Source organism: Haliotis cracherodii, unplaced genomic scaffold (assembly GCF_022045235.1).
Source record: "Haliotis cracherodii isolate W230 unplaced genomic scaffold, xgHalCrac1.p SCAF_20, whole genome shotgun sequence".
NCBI classification, from domain to species: domain Eukaryota; kingdom Metazoa; phylum Mollusca; class Gastropoda; order Lepetellida; family Haliotidae; genus Haliotis; species Haliotis cracherodii.
The window spans coordinates 15,464,216-15,480,252 of NW_027266276.1; the positions used below are offsets into that span (position 1 = coordinate 15,464,216).

Genomic DNA, 16,037 nt, shown 5'->3' on the forward strand with positions numbered 1-16,037 from the left:
TTTCAAAAATGCTATTTATGTACAGTCGGATTTAACACATCGAACTGGGAAACATCGACCAACGTGATGTCATCCAGGACGAATGTAAAGGATACGTGATTGCTACAACTTCAGCCATCAATAATTTAGAATTAACCGTTCAGAGATCTAACAACTAGCATAAATCTTAGCACCTGCCGTCAGCCCTCGCTGACCGCGTGCGCCGCCGAGTTATAAGGAAGTAACTTGCGTTCTCCGAACATGATCGTCCATGAACGACGGCGCTCGGATTGTCTGAATCTCATATATACTGTTAGGTTTCACTGATTTCAGTCTATTGGTTGCATGTGTTCGCGTTACATGTGAGTGAGTGAGTGAGTATGGTGCGGATCTAGAAAGACAATCAATGCAAAGCGGGATTCGAACCACCCAAAATCATGGGCGTGCCCAAGGGGCGCAACTCTGCACGGCGATTGGTTGACCTTTGACGACCCTTGGCCCCTGTGCCCCGTACATTGTTGTGACCACTGAACACGCATCGTAAATGTGTGACAAGTTCTATCAGTGCCCTGTTTACCAGATCATGTATGTCCTGCAGCAAATTATTACCCTTATGTAAACAGCCTTCTTCTTCATCATCATCATCATCATCATCATCAATCATCATGTGGTATTGGACCATGGGTGTTTTGTCTATTTTCATTCCTCAAAAGTACAGCTTCAACTCTAATGGGTATGGGTAAGGACAAAATGACCCCTTCATGAATCTTAACGATTCAGGAGAGAAGTTGAAAATGCATACAGTCATTAGATATACTCACACGCAAAAGAAACGCAAGTCGAGTATGCAGTATATATGTTATTTATTTTCAACAGTAAAGACAAGAAATACTACCTCGGCAAGATTGACAAAAATTTGACTGAAGACTGTTTAATGGATTAAAAGGCAGATGACATAATTGTTTTTTTCAAATGTTAAGGGCTTACACAGTTTCAGGTCAATACCCAAAATGTCAGTCAATACCTGGTGTGACCACCATTAGCATTCATCACTGCCACACATCTCCTGTACATTGAGTGGATCAGACGATTTGTGAAGGCCCTAGGGATCCTCCTGCACACATCCTAAGCAGCTGTGCGTAGTTCATCGGCAGTTGTAGGGACTGGGCGCACATTGTGCAGATGCCTTTGAACCTCATCCCACAAGTGTTCGATGGGGTTCAGATCAGGGCTGAGGACTGGCCACGGTAGAACACGGATGTTGTCTTGTTGCAGAAAGGCCATGGTAGCTCTGGCAACATGGGGACGAGCGTTGTCCTGCTGGAAAATGTGTTGTTGATGTAGTGCAAAAAATGGAACAACGTGGGGTCTGATCACTTGGTCGATATACCGCTGAGCAGTGACGCTGTGTCCCCGACATTAACCAACATTCAGAAAGCACATGGGTCCTAGTCTCGCATTAAGTCCAATCCCTGCCCATATCATGATGCTAGGTCCACCCCATGGATCCCTCTGACTTTCATCAGAGAAAATAACACGCCTCCACTCTGGATGACGCCAAATGTGATAACCCTGTACCCACTGAAGTCGTGCTTGTCGATGCCGTGGTTGGAGAACAGGACGACGTGCTGGTCGGCGACATCTGAGGTTGTTGGAACGCAGACGTCGGATCACAGTGTCCAGGCTAATGTGTCGATTATGTGTTCCTATTGTCTGTCGAGCACGTTCACTTGCAGTTAGGAACGGATGTCGCTGGTGTTGACAGGTAATCTGCCGATCTTGTCGAGGTGTGGTGACCCTAGGACGACCGCTCCGAGGAAGGTCATCCGTGGTCTGTGTAGCATTGTATCGATGCAGGAGACGGTACATAGAGGTTATCACGCGAGTGTATTTGGGGATGGTAAATATCCTGCATTAGGAATAAACATTGTATTTAGCGAGCCTTGGCGAGCTAAATACATAGTGTTTATTCCTAATACAGGATATTTACCATCCCCAAACACACAAGCGTGATAACCTCTTTATCATATAATGTCATTCTTTAATTCTGTGCTTCAAATTCGCTTTCCTTCTCTCACAAACATTACCGAAACACTGCGAGTTTTCCTGGAATGCGCGCATTAATATTTATTACGTCACAGGGTAAGTGATGTGTCAGTCGGACAGTGACAGTAGCCAATATAGTTCCAACTGAAATCTGTTTCTTATACAGTGGCGAAGCAACATATTCGCAAAACAACAGTTGTTTTTAATTGCCTTTCGCGGCAATCCATCGGTCTATCCGCTAGAGTAACTGCCCTTTGTCAAAGGGAAGCTACTCTAAGCCTAGTCTATGAGACGTCAGGGCCACGGTCAGACATTGTTGACAGTCGGTCTGTCCTGTCATTACGTTAAGAAGTGTAGTCAGATGTACACACAGCGACAAAACGAAACAAGGTAACAATTCAAACATAGTTCGGCCCAATCCAACTTTTTTAATATGTGGAGGAGGTTTTAAGCCGCAGAGGTCTACAAGCACTGATCCCGCTTGGCTAGGCCTCGTGCCCTCGCAAAATTGTTTCAAAATGTATATCTCCAAAGTTGCCAAAACTTATAAAATGCCTTAGCTACGTCACAGTTAGACACTGATTCTCAGTATATTAGACTGTTCTTTTGATAATGATAGCAATTATCCCTGTAGTTTATCCAGATTGCCTATGGTTAATTCTGACTCGATCGTCGAATGCCGAGGGCGACGCCATGTTTGTTTACAAACAGTGAAAGTAGTCCTACTTGACCTTTGATATTTGCATCTCTATCCGCATATGACCCCAACGGATACCTTTTTTTATCCGTTGGCTTTATCCTGCCGAGAAACCTACCCATTATATGATAAATTGTGGTTATGTTAACGTTGAAATGACGGGCAACAAATCTTGGACAGACTCTCCAGCTTCCAACGTTTCTCTGAATTTGGCGTGGCATTGTTGACCAAGGAGTGGTAGTTCCAAGAATCGGCCACAGTTTTTTACCACCTACTATTCGTGCATTTTCGAATTCGCGAGAAATTGGTACATGATACCCACATATTCATTGAAATGGTGCGTTTTGGCGATTCGTTTTTTATGTTGCGTTTTTACTCGGGGCTTCCAAAATGCAACCAAAAATATTGATAACACCATCAGGCTTCACTACATGCTAAAACTCGTATCAATTTATGGTTCCGTGTTTGTTACCTATTTGCTTAAAACCACTTGCGTTTCTTTTGGGAGTATATATCAAAGTCTTCTTGAACACTGTACCCAGCAGTTTTCCAGTCATATGGCTGCGGTCTGGAAATAGTCCAGTCCATACCAGACAATCAAGTGATTGACATGAGTATGAATCTTTATCCCTCGCAAGTGAGATCAGATAACTTTCAATCAACCAAATACGTCTGAGCACCCGACAAACATAGGTTGCTGGGGACCTGCACTGCAACAGCGCCTGTACCAAGAGAGGCCAAAAGGTGCGAACATGCATTCTGATCAGACGGATATTGGACGTAGATAAAATATCGCAATAGAAAACCGAATCTGTCAGTTTTGTAATTTGATTATGCTTGGAAGAGGAGTTTCACGTTATGTTAAAAAGTCCGTTGTATGATGATATAAGAAAGCTATATATATCCCCAAATATAAAGAAAATGCAACTTTGAACAATTCTCTTTTTTCATGACTCATACTAATAATATAATTCTTAACAAATTGTCCAAATTCTGTAAAAGGGCTGTTTTGATCCGAAAATTTTTTTAAGGTCATATACACTGTATATCCATTACCTTAATATTATTTTATAACATATATGTATGTGGGCCTTTGGCCTAGAATACAGTAAGCATAATGTAAATTGATTCACGAATCCAAAAGTTTTAGTCTCAGTTGCTCATTTCTGATAATCAGCATCAATCAACCAAATACCCAGTGCAAGTCTGACCACACAACAGGCAAAGGTTGCTGGGGACCTATAGTCTTAAGAGCGCTGGTGTGATTTTTGTATGGAGAGAGGCCAAAAGGTTTGAACATGTATTCCGATATAAAATTGGCTCACCAATCCAAACTTTTCAATCTTACAAATCAATGACGTGGTTAGGCTCTGATACTCAGCTGTTGCTATTGAAATATCGTGTAACTACCGATCTACACACCTCTTGTTTGAAGTTTTCCAACACCAAGAGACTAATCGGCATTGTACAGGTGAACAATTCGAATGAAAACAGCAAGATCAGATTTATTAAGTCCAATGAGGGAAGTCTGAAACGCACTATAGAAACATGCGCATGTGACTCCGTTAAAATCCTACTAATGTAGTCTGCGAATGCACGGGCTGGTGTGAGGTCATAACCTTGACACAGGTGTTAGGTAATTACTTCAGATTATAGGTCGTTTCATACATGCATGACAACACACCAATATATTTAAGTTTTTCTTCGTTTTACCTGTAAAAGTATCTTTTCAGGCTAATGTAAGTGTCAGTTAAGAATGATAGGCTAGATTAGGTAGATTTACCATGTTTTGACACATGCTATTTTCATAGCCTTATGATTCGTACTTTTTAAATGAAGCATTTTCAAGCATTTCCCACAGTGCCGGTACTTCATTGACACGGAAGTCCTAACTCAGCAAAACCACACACAAAGTGTCTGCACTCATTCAGCATATGTCATTTCTGTCAACATTGCAACTTTCCTGAACGGAAACTGGTTTATATCGTATCATAGTCAGCCATTTTTATGACATTCTGTTATACCACCTGTAATGGCTAATTAGCAAGTGTTAGATGACTTACATTGGTACTTGTGAGGATCAACTGCCTCTGTCGGAGCACAACCTCATCACTGGTCACTCCGTCACTCTCTCTCTCTCTCATCTTCACCTGACTGTTCAGGGTGTGGACATGTGCTGCTCATGTCTTGTGACACATGAAGGTACAGTACGTATCTGCGGTCCTTCATACCATACAAGTGGAAAACATCCAACTTCCATTCATGTCCTGGTTTTAACCTCACTGGATAAGAGATGAGCATTCTTCCACATACTTGAAACATTATTGTTTCTCTTGAACTTTTGAACTAATGACACTGGACATGGAGGAAAGACAGCAGCATCTGTTCTATGGCTGGGATGGGTAACTTGGGTACTCAGGTCGGGTGGGTCGTACCCACATGACTACCCGGACTTGGGGTCATGTGATATATTGTTTAATGACATTAATAATAAAGTACAAGTTGCTAATTCTTTCTGACTGTGCACAGATTACTTCTGAATTTATGTTTGAGTTAAGACACAAAGCTTCATTCAACTTCAGTGTATGCACTATCAGATATTATACTATATCTAAATACTTTTGGTCAGGGCTCTGATAAAACAATTCCCAACTGAACATTTTGTACCCAACTCTTGAGACCTACAGCAGGTACCGGGTAGGGTCAGGTAATAGGGGACAGGTACCAAGGTAGTAAATTTGGAGTCATCCAAGCCCAAATCTGTTCCTTTAATTTTGTCCAAAGGATCATACCTGGTGCTGCAGCATATCTCTCTTTGAACAAAGTAAAGCGCTTGTGAAGCTCGTTTTGTATAAACACGCACATACAAACTGTTCATACCTGAAGCAAGACATGTATGTACCTCCTCAGTGTTCCCTAAACATGTAAAAGTAGTCTGAAATGTGACAGAGGATTCCAGAAGTTGAAGCGGCTTCCCCTTTCTAACAAACATGGCTGGGATGTAACGCTCTACAGCTGAACATAGAACCTTGTATTACTGGGTTCCCTATGTCCTGGTAACAATCAGTCTGAGGGGAGTTTGATTCTGTTTGATTCTGCAGTCAACAATACACAAAGGTGGTCTATGTAAAAACCAAATGACAAACACAAACATCATTGTAAGTTAGATTTATTATAATAATTAATTTTTACATCTCAGAAATGTACAAATAAGTGGTTTATACAATATGAGTATGAGAAAATATGAATCTTATTTTCACTAGATATACAATCTACATTGATATACACAAACCATATACAGGTTAGGGGAGTGATAAAAAAGTGTTATACACCAACAGTCTCATGTAACTGCTATAACAAAACACATTATTGATAGTTTCATGGATGATCTTTTCTGCAAACATTCAAACTCAAAGTGTTAGAGGTGCATGCTGTCAGATTTCAGCCGTTCCTTCAATTGATGGCTCTGAAACTTTCATAAAGCTTTTTAAAGCTAATTGGTGTGGAATATGCTGTCAATGATAAAGTGAAAGGTAAGAAGTGACCAAGGTTTAACACTGTGCCAGTCTGTATTTGTTACAAGGTTGTGACAGTATGTGATGTTACAAACTGTTTATTGGAAATATAGTTTTTGCATCAGTAAATATCTTCCAAATATGTAAATAGAATTCTTAGATACATATAAACATTCCTGTTTAGATAGTGTCCTTCCTCCAGTACTGTAAATTAATACACTTACTTCACAATCAGAACAATCTTCTTTCAACAAGCCATGGATTTGTCATTTCACATCATTCAAAAAGAAATATACAAACTATTTAAAAAATGTTGATAGTGAAAACAAAAGAAACTATTACTAATCCACATTTTTCTACTTGACTATCATTTCCCCACTTTCTAACCATGGACAAAATAGGTGTGGCCTATGACGGTTTAATAGGCAGTGGTATTTGTTTCGGCACCAAAGTCGTTTCAAATCTTAGAAAAAAAGTAATTCATGAAAAAAAAATCAGGAAAGGATAAAAAAAAATTAGTTAAAAACAGAAATACAGCCTTAAAACAGAGGAAATCTATACAAAATAGTCCATGACAGTGCTGTATGTGATCACACCTCACAGGGACCAGGCCAGTCTGGGGTGGATACATTACCTGGATGCCTTGATGTCAGGTGCTACATTCATGCTTAAGGGCAGCATAACATTTCATCAGGTCGGCAAGCAACACCAGACTTCAAGACGTACATAAATTTCAGTGCCGCACTCAAATTACTGGGCATTTCAAGCAAGGATAAAAACTAAGTTTTAGTCCACTAGTCCTTACAATAATATATATCAAAACCTTTCAAAAAGGGCAAATTCCGGCTAGTCCTTATGACACCTTAAGTATTGGTCAGTTTGGCGAGGACTGCAGGACTAGTGCCAATTTCTAATGCTGCGTTTGTCACATCGACCACTACTCATGTATCATTATGATTTGCCATAGGTCTGGAACATAATCATCATGTAACATTTTGTATATCCATAAAATAAGGCAAGGTTTTGTTTTCAGCAAAGGTAGTTTATAATTGCAATATGACATCAGAGGTGACCAGATAAACCAATCCGATCATCACCTCGCTCGTGAATCAGGTCACCAGCAGCCATATTCAAAGTTAGAGGTACGATCCATTTTGGAAATAAGAGTAGTCGTAATCCTAGAAATAACATAAGAGATGAAGGTAGAACATTTTCCATTATTGCACTTTTAAAGTTTATTGCAATTAACAGAGACAATGTGTCTGAAAGTTTTCATATATTGCTGCCATTTTGAAACACACCATGGGTCACCTCCTTTGTCTTGTGATTACAAGGTGTAGAGTGATTTGAGTGTGATCATAACATACATTGTAATTTGAAAGCAATGTAATATTATGCCGCTTTTAGCAATATTCCTGCAATATCATGTCACCAGAAATGGGCTCCACAAATTGTACCTATGTTGGGAATCGAACCCCCTTCTTCAGCGTGACGAGCGAACACTTTTACCACTAAGCTACCCCACCGCCCTGAAATCTCAAGGCAAAGGTGCCAGTAAAGAATTATGTGCTTTTAAGGAAGAATTACTGCCCTTTTCGTGCATGTCAAATAAACCTCCAAACTCTCAGTAGTCTGAGTGTAGGTTTGGAATTTGTGTACGCCTTGCATCTGGAGCTGTTCATAGACAGGATCCTAAAGTGACAGTTCAGCAACATGTACTAACCCAAAGAGCATTGCACCACAAACACCCCCATGACTACTCTCATCACTGCAGTGCTTTGATGACCAACAATAGCTGGTCAGACTCTAGTGATGGAGACAGATGTTCAACTTGAAGCCTACTTGGCTCTAGATTATATAACCCCATACGTAGTAGACAGTACTGATGAATACCGAGAGTTAGATAGTGTTTCTAGGAGCTGCAATAAAACCGGAGTCTCATGCTGGGATTTGAATAATTTGTTGAATGACATACCTTCATGCAGTTAAGAAAAACCAAGTACGCCGAGTGCCCAACCATGCATACTCAGCAAGTTCATGCGGTGAAGATGTCAGAACGTACATATTTAACTCGTTAGGTATAAACTGGGAGTAAGTAGGAAAAACTGACTTGCTAAATACTTTCCAAGAAGTTCAATGATTTGTCAGTTTGAACACTCGTATAGAGCAGTCACTGAACACAAAGGACTTCTGCCTAATCCATTTGACCTTTTAAATGTCAATAAAATATGTTTAAAACAAAAGATAGGACTAATAAATGATTATTGACAATGCCAATGTTACTGTACATTAGCATCTATTATCAGACATTGACATGGATGTATAGCATGGCACGCTATATTATCACAGCAGTTAATTTATAATGGATCGTAATGGTGCACACTTACTAACCTATTAAATATTTCATATGCAAAATATTTCTTCTTCCTTGTTCAACTTTAATGACACATCAATTAGGATTGATCGATGCTGATTTTCTTTACTGAGTTCGGTAAACAATGTACCTGTCATTAGTGACTCTCAGGTGGGAAACTCAATATCAGCGCGGTACGGCTATCTTGTGGTACGACACATGTGGAATATGTGCTTTACATCACTTCCTGTTTGGGATTATGCATAATTAGTATGCATACCACCTAGGCTGGGTCAAGGCCCTTTGTCCAAACAAAATCTTTTGTAATCAATTTCAAATTGAGGTAGGGGTAATTCCACTAAAACAATATTCCAGAAATTATCATAAAAAACGTGTATACTTACGAGTAGCTATGACATACTGCAACGAGTCCTGTATTTGATCAAGCGATGAAATATCGTGCTTAGATTTGCATAAGTCAACAGTCGATGGGGTGTTGATGGTGTTGACTCGAGGGGAGTACTGCCATTCAATCTGGGCAATCTATTAGACATTCCAGAATTGTCTTTTCTTCGGTTATCAAATTCTGAATTGAGAATTTGTCAAATTAGTTTTCAAAGCACAGTCTGGAATGGCAGTAGACACTTCGCAACTAGTGCTGTAAAGCCAGAGAAAGCAGCCTTCTGATTGGCAAATGTTGACTTCCTGATCTGTATCTGTCATTTTATTGGCTGGTGAAAAGATCCCGTAATGGAACGTCTTCAGATGATTGTTTCGCGGCAGTGAACAAAGATTTGATCTTGATACGAGTGGTGCAGCAGTGTGCATGTTGGAACATACGTCTGTTCTGTGCAGTTGGTTGTCTCACAACACGTGCTCATCTAAAGGTGTTAGTACACACCGCCATCCACACATTTCATCATCTCACTCCCAGATACCATACAAAACCCACCACACATCTATATATGTATCTATCTGTCTGTGTTAAACACATAATACTTCAGATATTAGGGTGACTATATGCAATAGGTATTAGGAGTCCACACGTGGACTGTGGTAAATCTGACTGTCACCGTGTCAGTCATGACAGACACAATGTTGGTTGGGGAAAGGAACAACAGTAGACATTCTAAACATAAAACAATTGTGAAGTTTCAGAATTGCCAAAATGTTTAGGCATTAAGAGTAACCACCTTTGCTTGATAAAAAGAGACTTTCAATGAAGGTTTCTACAGATGTGACGACAGTATGATCACTGGGATTTCATTAAACCCGTCAGAAGATCATGAGGTTTGTTTGTTGATTAACACCACACTCAGCAATATTCCAGTTTTATGACACGCCATCAACCAAGTCACAGAACCTGACCACCAGATCCATTTGGTTGCCTCTTACAACCGGCACAGGTTGCTATGGCTATGAACCGGATATGGACCTATGCAAACCTGGAATCCAGGCAGGAGAGATACTGAGGTGTCGAGAGACAAAGCCTATTGGTGGTGACAGAGGAACAACTACTGCTGAACACCACATCCACCACTCACGGCAAGCAGAGATAAAAACTGTTTCAATAAATAGGTCAAATCAGAAGACAAATTACTATTTACTGTGATATTCAGCTATGAAAGATATGGTCCCATTCCATCTCACGGCGACAAGCATCCAGTGTGTAGGCTGTCCCATGCTAACCCAACAGTTCATTACATCCAACCAAATCAACTGGGGTCTTTCATGGCTTCTCAGAACTTCTTCTGAGCTACTTGGTGGGTTTTGTTTGATGACATAAATAAATAGAACTAAACTATCCTTTCACTTAAAACAATAAACATAATATCAACAATGGACAGTAACCCAAACCATGAAGTGATATTCAACATGCGTCCTGCGCCAGTCACTCTATACGACACAGATTATCCATGACACGAGAGTAGGCCAACAGTACAAAACCACCATAATGGCTTGTTATCTGGCATCTTGAGTAAATCAGACATTTTTTTACTGAATATATTACATACACTACTACTACTGTCTAACAGCTGTTCAAGCCATATGAACTCAGCAGTTTGAGTCACTTATCTACTGATGGTACCTGGTTATTGAACTTATAGACAATCTCCAAATTTAGGGTGGCACTGATGGAAAGGTTGATTGTTTAACTCTGAACAGGAGACAAACGCCTGGCTTAAAAAGGAAGAATATTTCCACAGAATACTTCAGGGACAGATATAACACATTAGTTACAGCTGAGGCAAATCTGAGAGTGAGTTCATTGTTGACACTAAAAGGCAACCCAAGTCGGACACAAACAAGAGTTCAAGTTCACACGGCTACCCATAAAACAATCAACCAGCTTAGGTTCTATGTCCCCCGATCAATCTCATATAACCTATTAGCAATTAATCTCCAACCACATTGCAGATAACAAAGTATAGGTACATGGAAGTATTTCATCACTGGTATGTTCAACATGTGGAATGATGCAGGCACTTGACCATGAAACAAGGCGGGAGGAGTCCGGACGGGAACAGGGCTGTTTAGGGCAATCACAGAGTGGACAATGGACAATGGTATTTAGGAAACAACTTCCTAACGTGTATCTGTATCAGACAACATGCGAGACACTGATTGTTGAAGCTGTTGATGACAAAATGCTAGATTGTGTCATTATTATGAACTATGTATCTGCAACAAGTTGAGCTTTGAGAAACAACACAGTGAAAGACATAACAGTCACATAAAATCATAACAGTAACAATAACAGTGTTGTGCCTAGCTCAAGTCCTCATATTGGTCAAGAGCCACTTCCAATAGCATAAGATCCATTCTATCCCCGTAAGTTGGCAGTCCACATATAATATGTCATAAAAAATTTAATTTCTGACATTTTCTTTCAAGGGGTATGGCAAGGAGTCAAATTGTAATTAAAGCCTCCAAAATAATATTTCAACTTCAGGGAACTTTTGACAAGATTCAGACTTCATTGGTATCTGGGGGATTGCTCTACACTCTACAGCACAAGTTACCCAGCCTTGTGTAAAAGTTCCTCAAAATATCTCCCCCACCCTCCCCTCCCCTCCCAAGGAATTAAAAGATTACTGTAAAAACAATGTTAACTCTCGTAAAGAGTTGTGTTCCTGTGACCTCTTGACCTTTATACGGGACCAACCTAGGCACAATAAAACCCCACTGTAAAATCTGGAATATCTATGAGAGATCTTTTGCTCACACAAACACATCTCTGATCACAAGTGTGGACAGTGACCAACAGTGTGACATTGGACATCTGCAGACAGTATCCTCACCTGAAGTCAGTTGATGATCGCAACTGGGCCACTGTTCACAAATTGACCTTGGCACAAAGATGATCCAACTCCACTACTTGAGCCCCAACTTATGACAGCAAGAATGCAAAAATGATTTTTGGATAGGGCCCTGGTTTTGTTCAGTTAAAATATGAATGTCTGCACTTTTAAAGACCCCACTGCACAGACTTACTAAACAAGGAAACTGTGTTACACATGGTTAATTCACTGGACTTATTGGGTGTGCAGGAAGGTTTCCATGAAGACACTGATCTTGTGTACTCTGAATACAGTGGGACATGACATGTAAAACAAACAAACATGACACAGACGGTTGTGACCAAATGTAAGAATTAACTTAGCTATGTTCTCTCAGACAAATTTCCAGGAAAATCACAAACCCTTCAACAAACTGAAGTGAGAGGATCAGATGAAAATACAAACTTACTCAAAATGATGCAATGACATATGATCAATACAGAAAAGGAATCTCATTGGCTAGTTATAAAAAGGGATTTGATTGGCTGCAAGTGGGCAGTGCTAAAGCTGTTTGTATATTCCAGACTCTACAGAGGAAAAGATCATATCAGTGACAGCCAAAGTGAACACTCTCTCAGAAGGGGTCCAGATCTACACTGTGAAACCAGCAATTAGAAAGTAATGACAATGACTTTCTCCTAACAAAGGTAAATCACTGCCTAATTGTTACATTGGTCAAAACATTGACATTTTATCCTTTATTCATTTTACAAATTCCAGTTTTTCGCTGTGTCGTCATGCAACTCCTAGCATATGGAGCTTTTCCTATGGGCTGTGAACCGATAACAGAAATACAACACAGCCCCGAGGTACCTGACTGTCCGCATTGGCTTCAGTACAGCAAAATGACTCCGATAGTCTGAGCTGTGATAAGCAGCCCTGCTAGTTTATTTGAGAACAAACTCTGATATGAACACTTGTGCCAAGACCCTCGTGCACAGAAGTTCACACAAGCTCTTGAACCAAGACTCGGAGATGCACACAACTTCACTCAAATTCACACAAGCTCTTGAGCCAAGGCGCTGAGATCCACACAAGTTCACACACAACTCTTGAGCCAAGGCTTGGTGATGCACACAAGTTCATACACAACTCTTGAGCTAAGACTCGGTGATGCACACAAGTTCACACACAACTCTTGAGCTAAGACTCGGTGATGCACACAAGTTCACACACATCTCTTGAGCTAAGACTCGGTGATGCACACAAGTTCACACACAACTCTTGAGCTAAGACTCAGTGATGCACACAAGTTCACACACAACTCTTGAGCTAAGACTCGGTGATGCACACAAGTTCACACACAACTCTTGAGCTAAGATTCGGTGATGCACACAAGTTCACATAACTCTTTTACCAAGGTTCAGTGATGCACACCAGTTCACTAAGTTCACACAGAGTCAAGACTTTGATATGGAGGTCATAGTCATTTCTAGCCAGATCAACCAACAGCCTGTAAGGCCTACGTGTGGAAGTGAACCTGTCATAATCAGTGAGGACTGAACACTGAGCTCATTCGGAACAGGGAGAAATGACGCGTAGACTGCCAGGGCAGACTTGATGCTTTAAGCCCTTTTAAGAAGGCCTGACTTGATCTGATCAAAATGCCATGGGCCAACTTACTTCAAGCATATATCCAAGTTAGAGTATGACCAGAATGTCTGTACCCTTGAGTTAGAACTTTCCTGATTATTACAAGAGTTAAGTAACTGCTCTATGAATGCCTGCGTGTTGACAGTTTGAAGGGAACATTATTGTGTTCATGAGATCACAAGATGATCACTGGTACATGATGATGACCTCCCTGCTGAAGTTTGAGTGACACGAGTGCTGCCGACTGGAGCTGCTGCACTTGTTAGTAGAACTCGGAGTCGGAGCTCTGATATGAACCTGAGTAGTCCTTCCCATCCTGCACACTTCCTGCCGGGCTGCCCACGCTCACCTGGTCCGCGGTGTCCAGGGTCCTCGGCAGCCCTGAAGCAGCAACAACATCAAATATGTCTTTCTTTAGCCGCAACTAAATGGAAATGGCACAGATGATTTGTCCACTTATCTTATTTTGGGGGAATTGGAAAATTGAATCCATATGAACTGGTATCAAGTAATATACAAATAAGACAAAAAGTGAGCAGGGCCCACAAATACCTCCAACTTTGACTCAAACACATTTATAAGTTCAAAATATGAACAAAATCTTATTTTTTTCAGAAAATACACATATCAAAATCAAACTTTGCACTGCACCTGTTCTGAAAGTATGAAAACTGTTCCCTAAATTTAAAAAGAATCCATGAAGTAGTTTTCTAGTCATAGGTCGCACAAATGTTAAAGTAAAAAATTCTAAGTAAAAAAATGAATAAAAAGTTGTGTTTCAGAAAATCCAAATATTAAAATCAAATTTCACACTGCATCTCTCCTATAGGTATATTCAGTGTTCACCAAGTTGACAAGAATCTGTGCAGTTTTCAAGTTATAGGTTGCACAAAAGAATGTCCTTGGAAGGACAGTGGACAGATGGAATTTCTTGGTATAACCATATACCCTTGCCTATTATTATACACACCAGACAATGTAAAGCATGTAAATAGTGGATAAATGATACATAAATCTATCACACAAAACATCAAAACTTGGAAAAATAAAACCACCATCACAACACATCATTTACAGAACACATCATTTACAGAACCTTGACATAATCTACTAACATGCACCACCTGCAAAATATTCAATGTAATTACAAACAATGTTTCTACTAGTAGCTGGATCATGGTCTGTACTGGCATTTATTAAAAGGCACATGAATATAACAAACTGATGGCCGTGACATTATACATATAGCAACTTATTTGGACTTACCCAGACGGGCATGAGTATACGACTTACCAAAAGCTGTCGTCTGATGATCGTATCTGATGGAGCGACTTAACGTGTTGTTTGGTGTGCCCCCAAAGGGCATGTGGGCAAGAATTATGGAAAGACAATCTGCCACTCTGTTTGTGGGGGCACATGCTAGCGCTGGAGTGTAGCCTGCAAAGGGAGACAACCCAGTTAGGGCACAGCATTCTCAAAGATCACAAATCTATCAAAATGAGCAAACTTCCATGCCAATTCCCACACAACACTCTCAAAAAGTCAACTCTCATTATTTCTGAGTGAATAAACAAAATTTGACTTTAATACATGAGTGAGTTTGTGGGCTTGCACTACCAGTATCCTAACACCTACACCCATGTCAGTCGACTTCTGAACTGATATAAAGGGCAACTGGTTCTGTCCCTTCAAAGCATGGAGATGTCGGTCAGTATGGCACGTCAAGGCAAGTGTTGATACCTATCCTAAATGATGGCTGCTACTCACCACTCTCATCCAAGGCCAGGAGACTGGCACCCTTTGATATGAGATCCTGCACCACTGGAACCAACCCTTGCTTGGCGGCCAGGTGCAGGGGCCTGCAGAGACAACAGCAAGTAGGAAGCATATCACAGTGTACTGGGTGACGAGGAGTTATGATTATAATGGAGTCGCATACACATATTTCTATAGTCCGTTTCAAATTTCCTTAATTGGACTAAGAATAAATCAACTTGCTGTTTTCATTCAAATTTTTCAACTGTAAATTGTGGATAGAACTCCTTTTGACTGAAATACGTTGATCAGTAGTAGGCTAAAAGTAGTTTCTAGCATTTTCAACAGTACTTTAACCACTTGGCAAGCCCAGTGAATCTTGTGAGATGTGAGAATGTTTTACTTGACTGCACAAACAACTATCTAGATATCACATGATCAGCCAGGTCCCACACTGACATAAACCAGGGCCACAAAGCAACCATCATATTACAACTAACATAACTCCTACACAGTGTTTGAAATGCCTGCCAGCAAGCCAAATGCCAGCAGCTTCTAACTGCTCACACAGACATAGATAGTGATGGTTCTACCCTTATTTTACAACAAGAATTGAGTGCTGGTGACTTCTTCTGGGCCTTCCCCGAGGGGCAGTTACAAAGCAATGTGGGGCTCTTCCCAATCAGGACTCAAGTCGTCCTTGCCTATACTTTTCAACATTTCACCATGCAATCAAAGCAGGCATGCATAAATCCTGT

The 16,037-nt window shown here is 40.5% G+C and overlaps 1 protein-coding gene across 2 annotated transcripts in view; it reads right to left on the reverse strand.

Annotated features, from left to right (window-relative positions):
• Window positions 1-11,657: 11,657 nt before the first annotated feature.
• LOC139470353 (serine/threonine-protein phosphatase 6 regulatory ankyrin repeat subunit A-like) overlaps window positions 11,658-16,037 on the reverse strand; it is a 29,057-nt gene continuing 24,677 nt past the window's right edge. For both annotated transcript variants that reach the window (XM_071252745.1, XM_071252746.1), the window contains exons 26-28: window positions 15,292-15,383; window positions 14,818-14,961; window positions 11,658-13,905 (exon numbers count right to left, since the gene is read on the reverse strand). In XM_071252745.1, coding sequence (XP_071108846.1) covers window positions 13,787-13,905; window positions 14,818-14,961; window positions 15,292-15,383 — 355 coding nt within the window. In that variant the 3' untranslated portion in view covers window positions 11,658-13,786. The remainder of the gene's footprint in view (window positions 13,906-14,817; window positions 14,962-15,291; window positions 15,384-16,037) is intronic.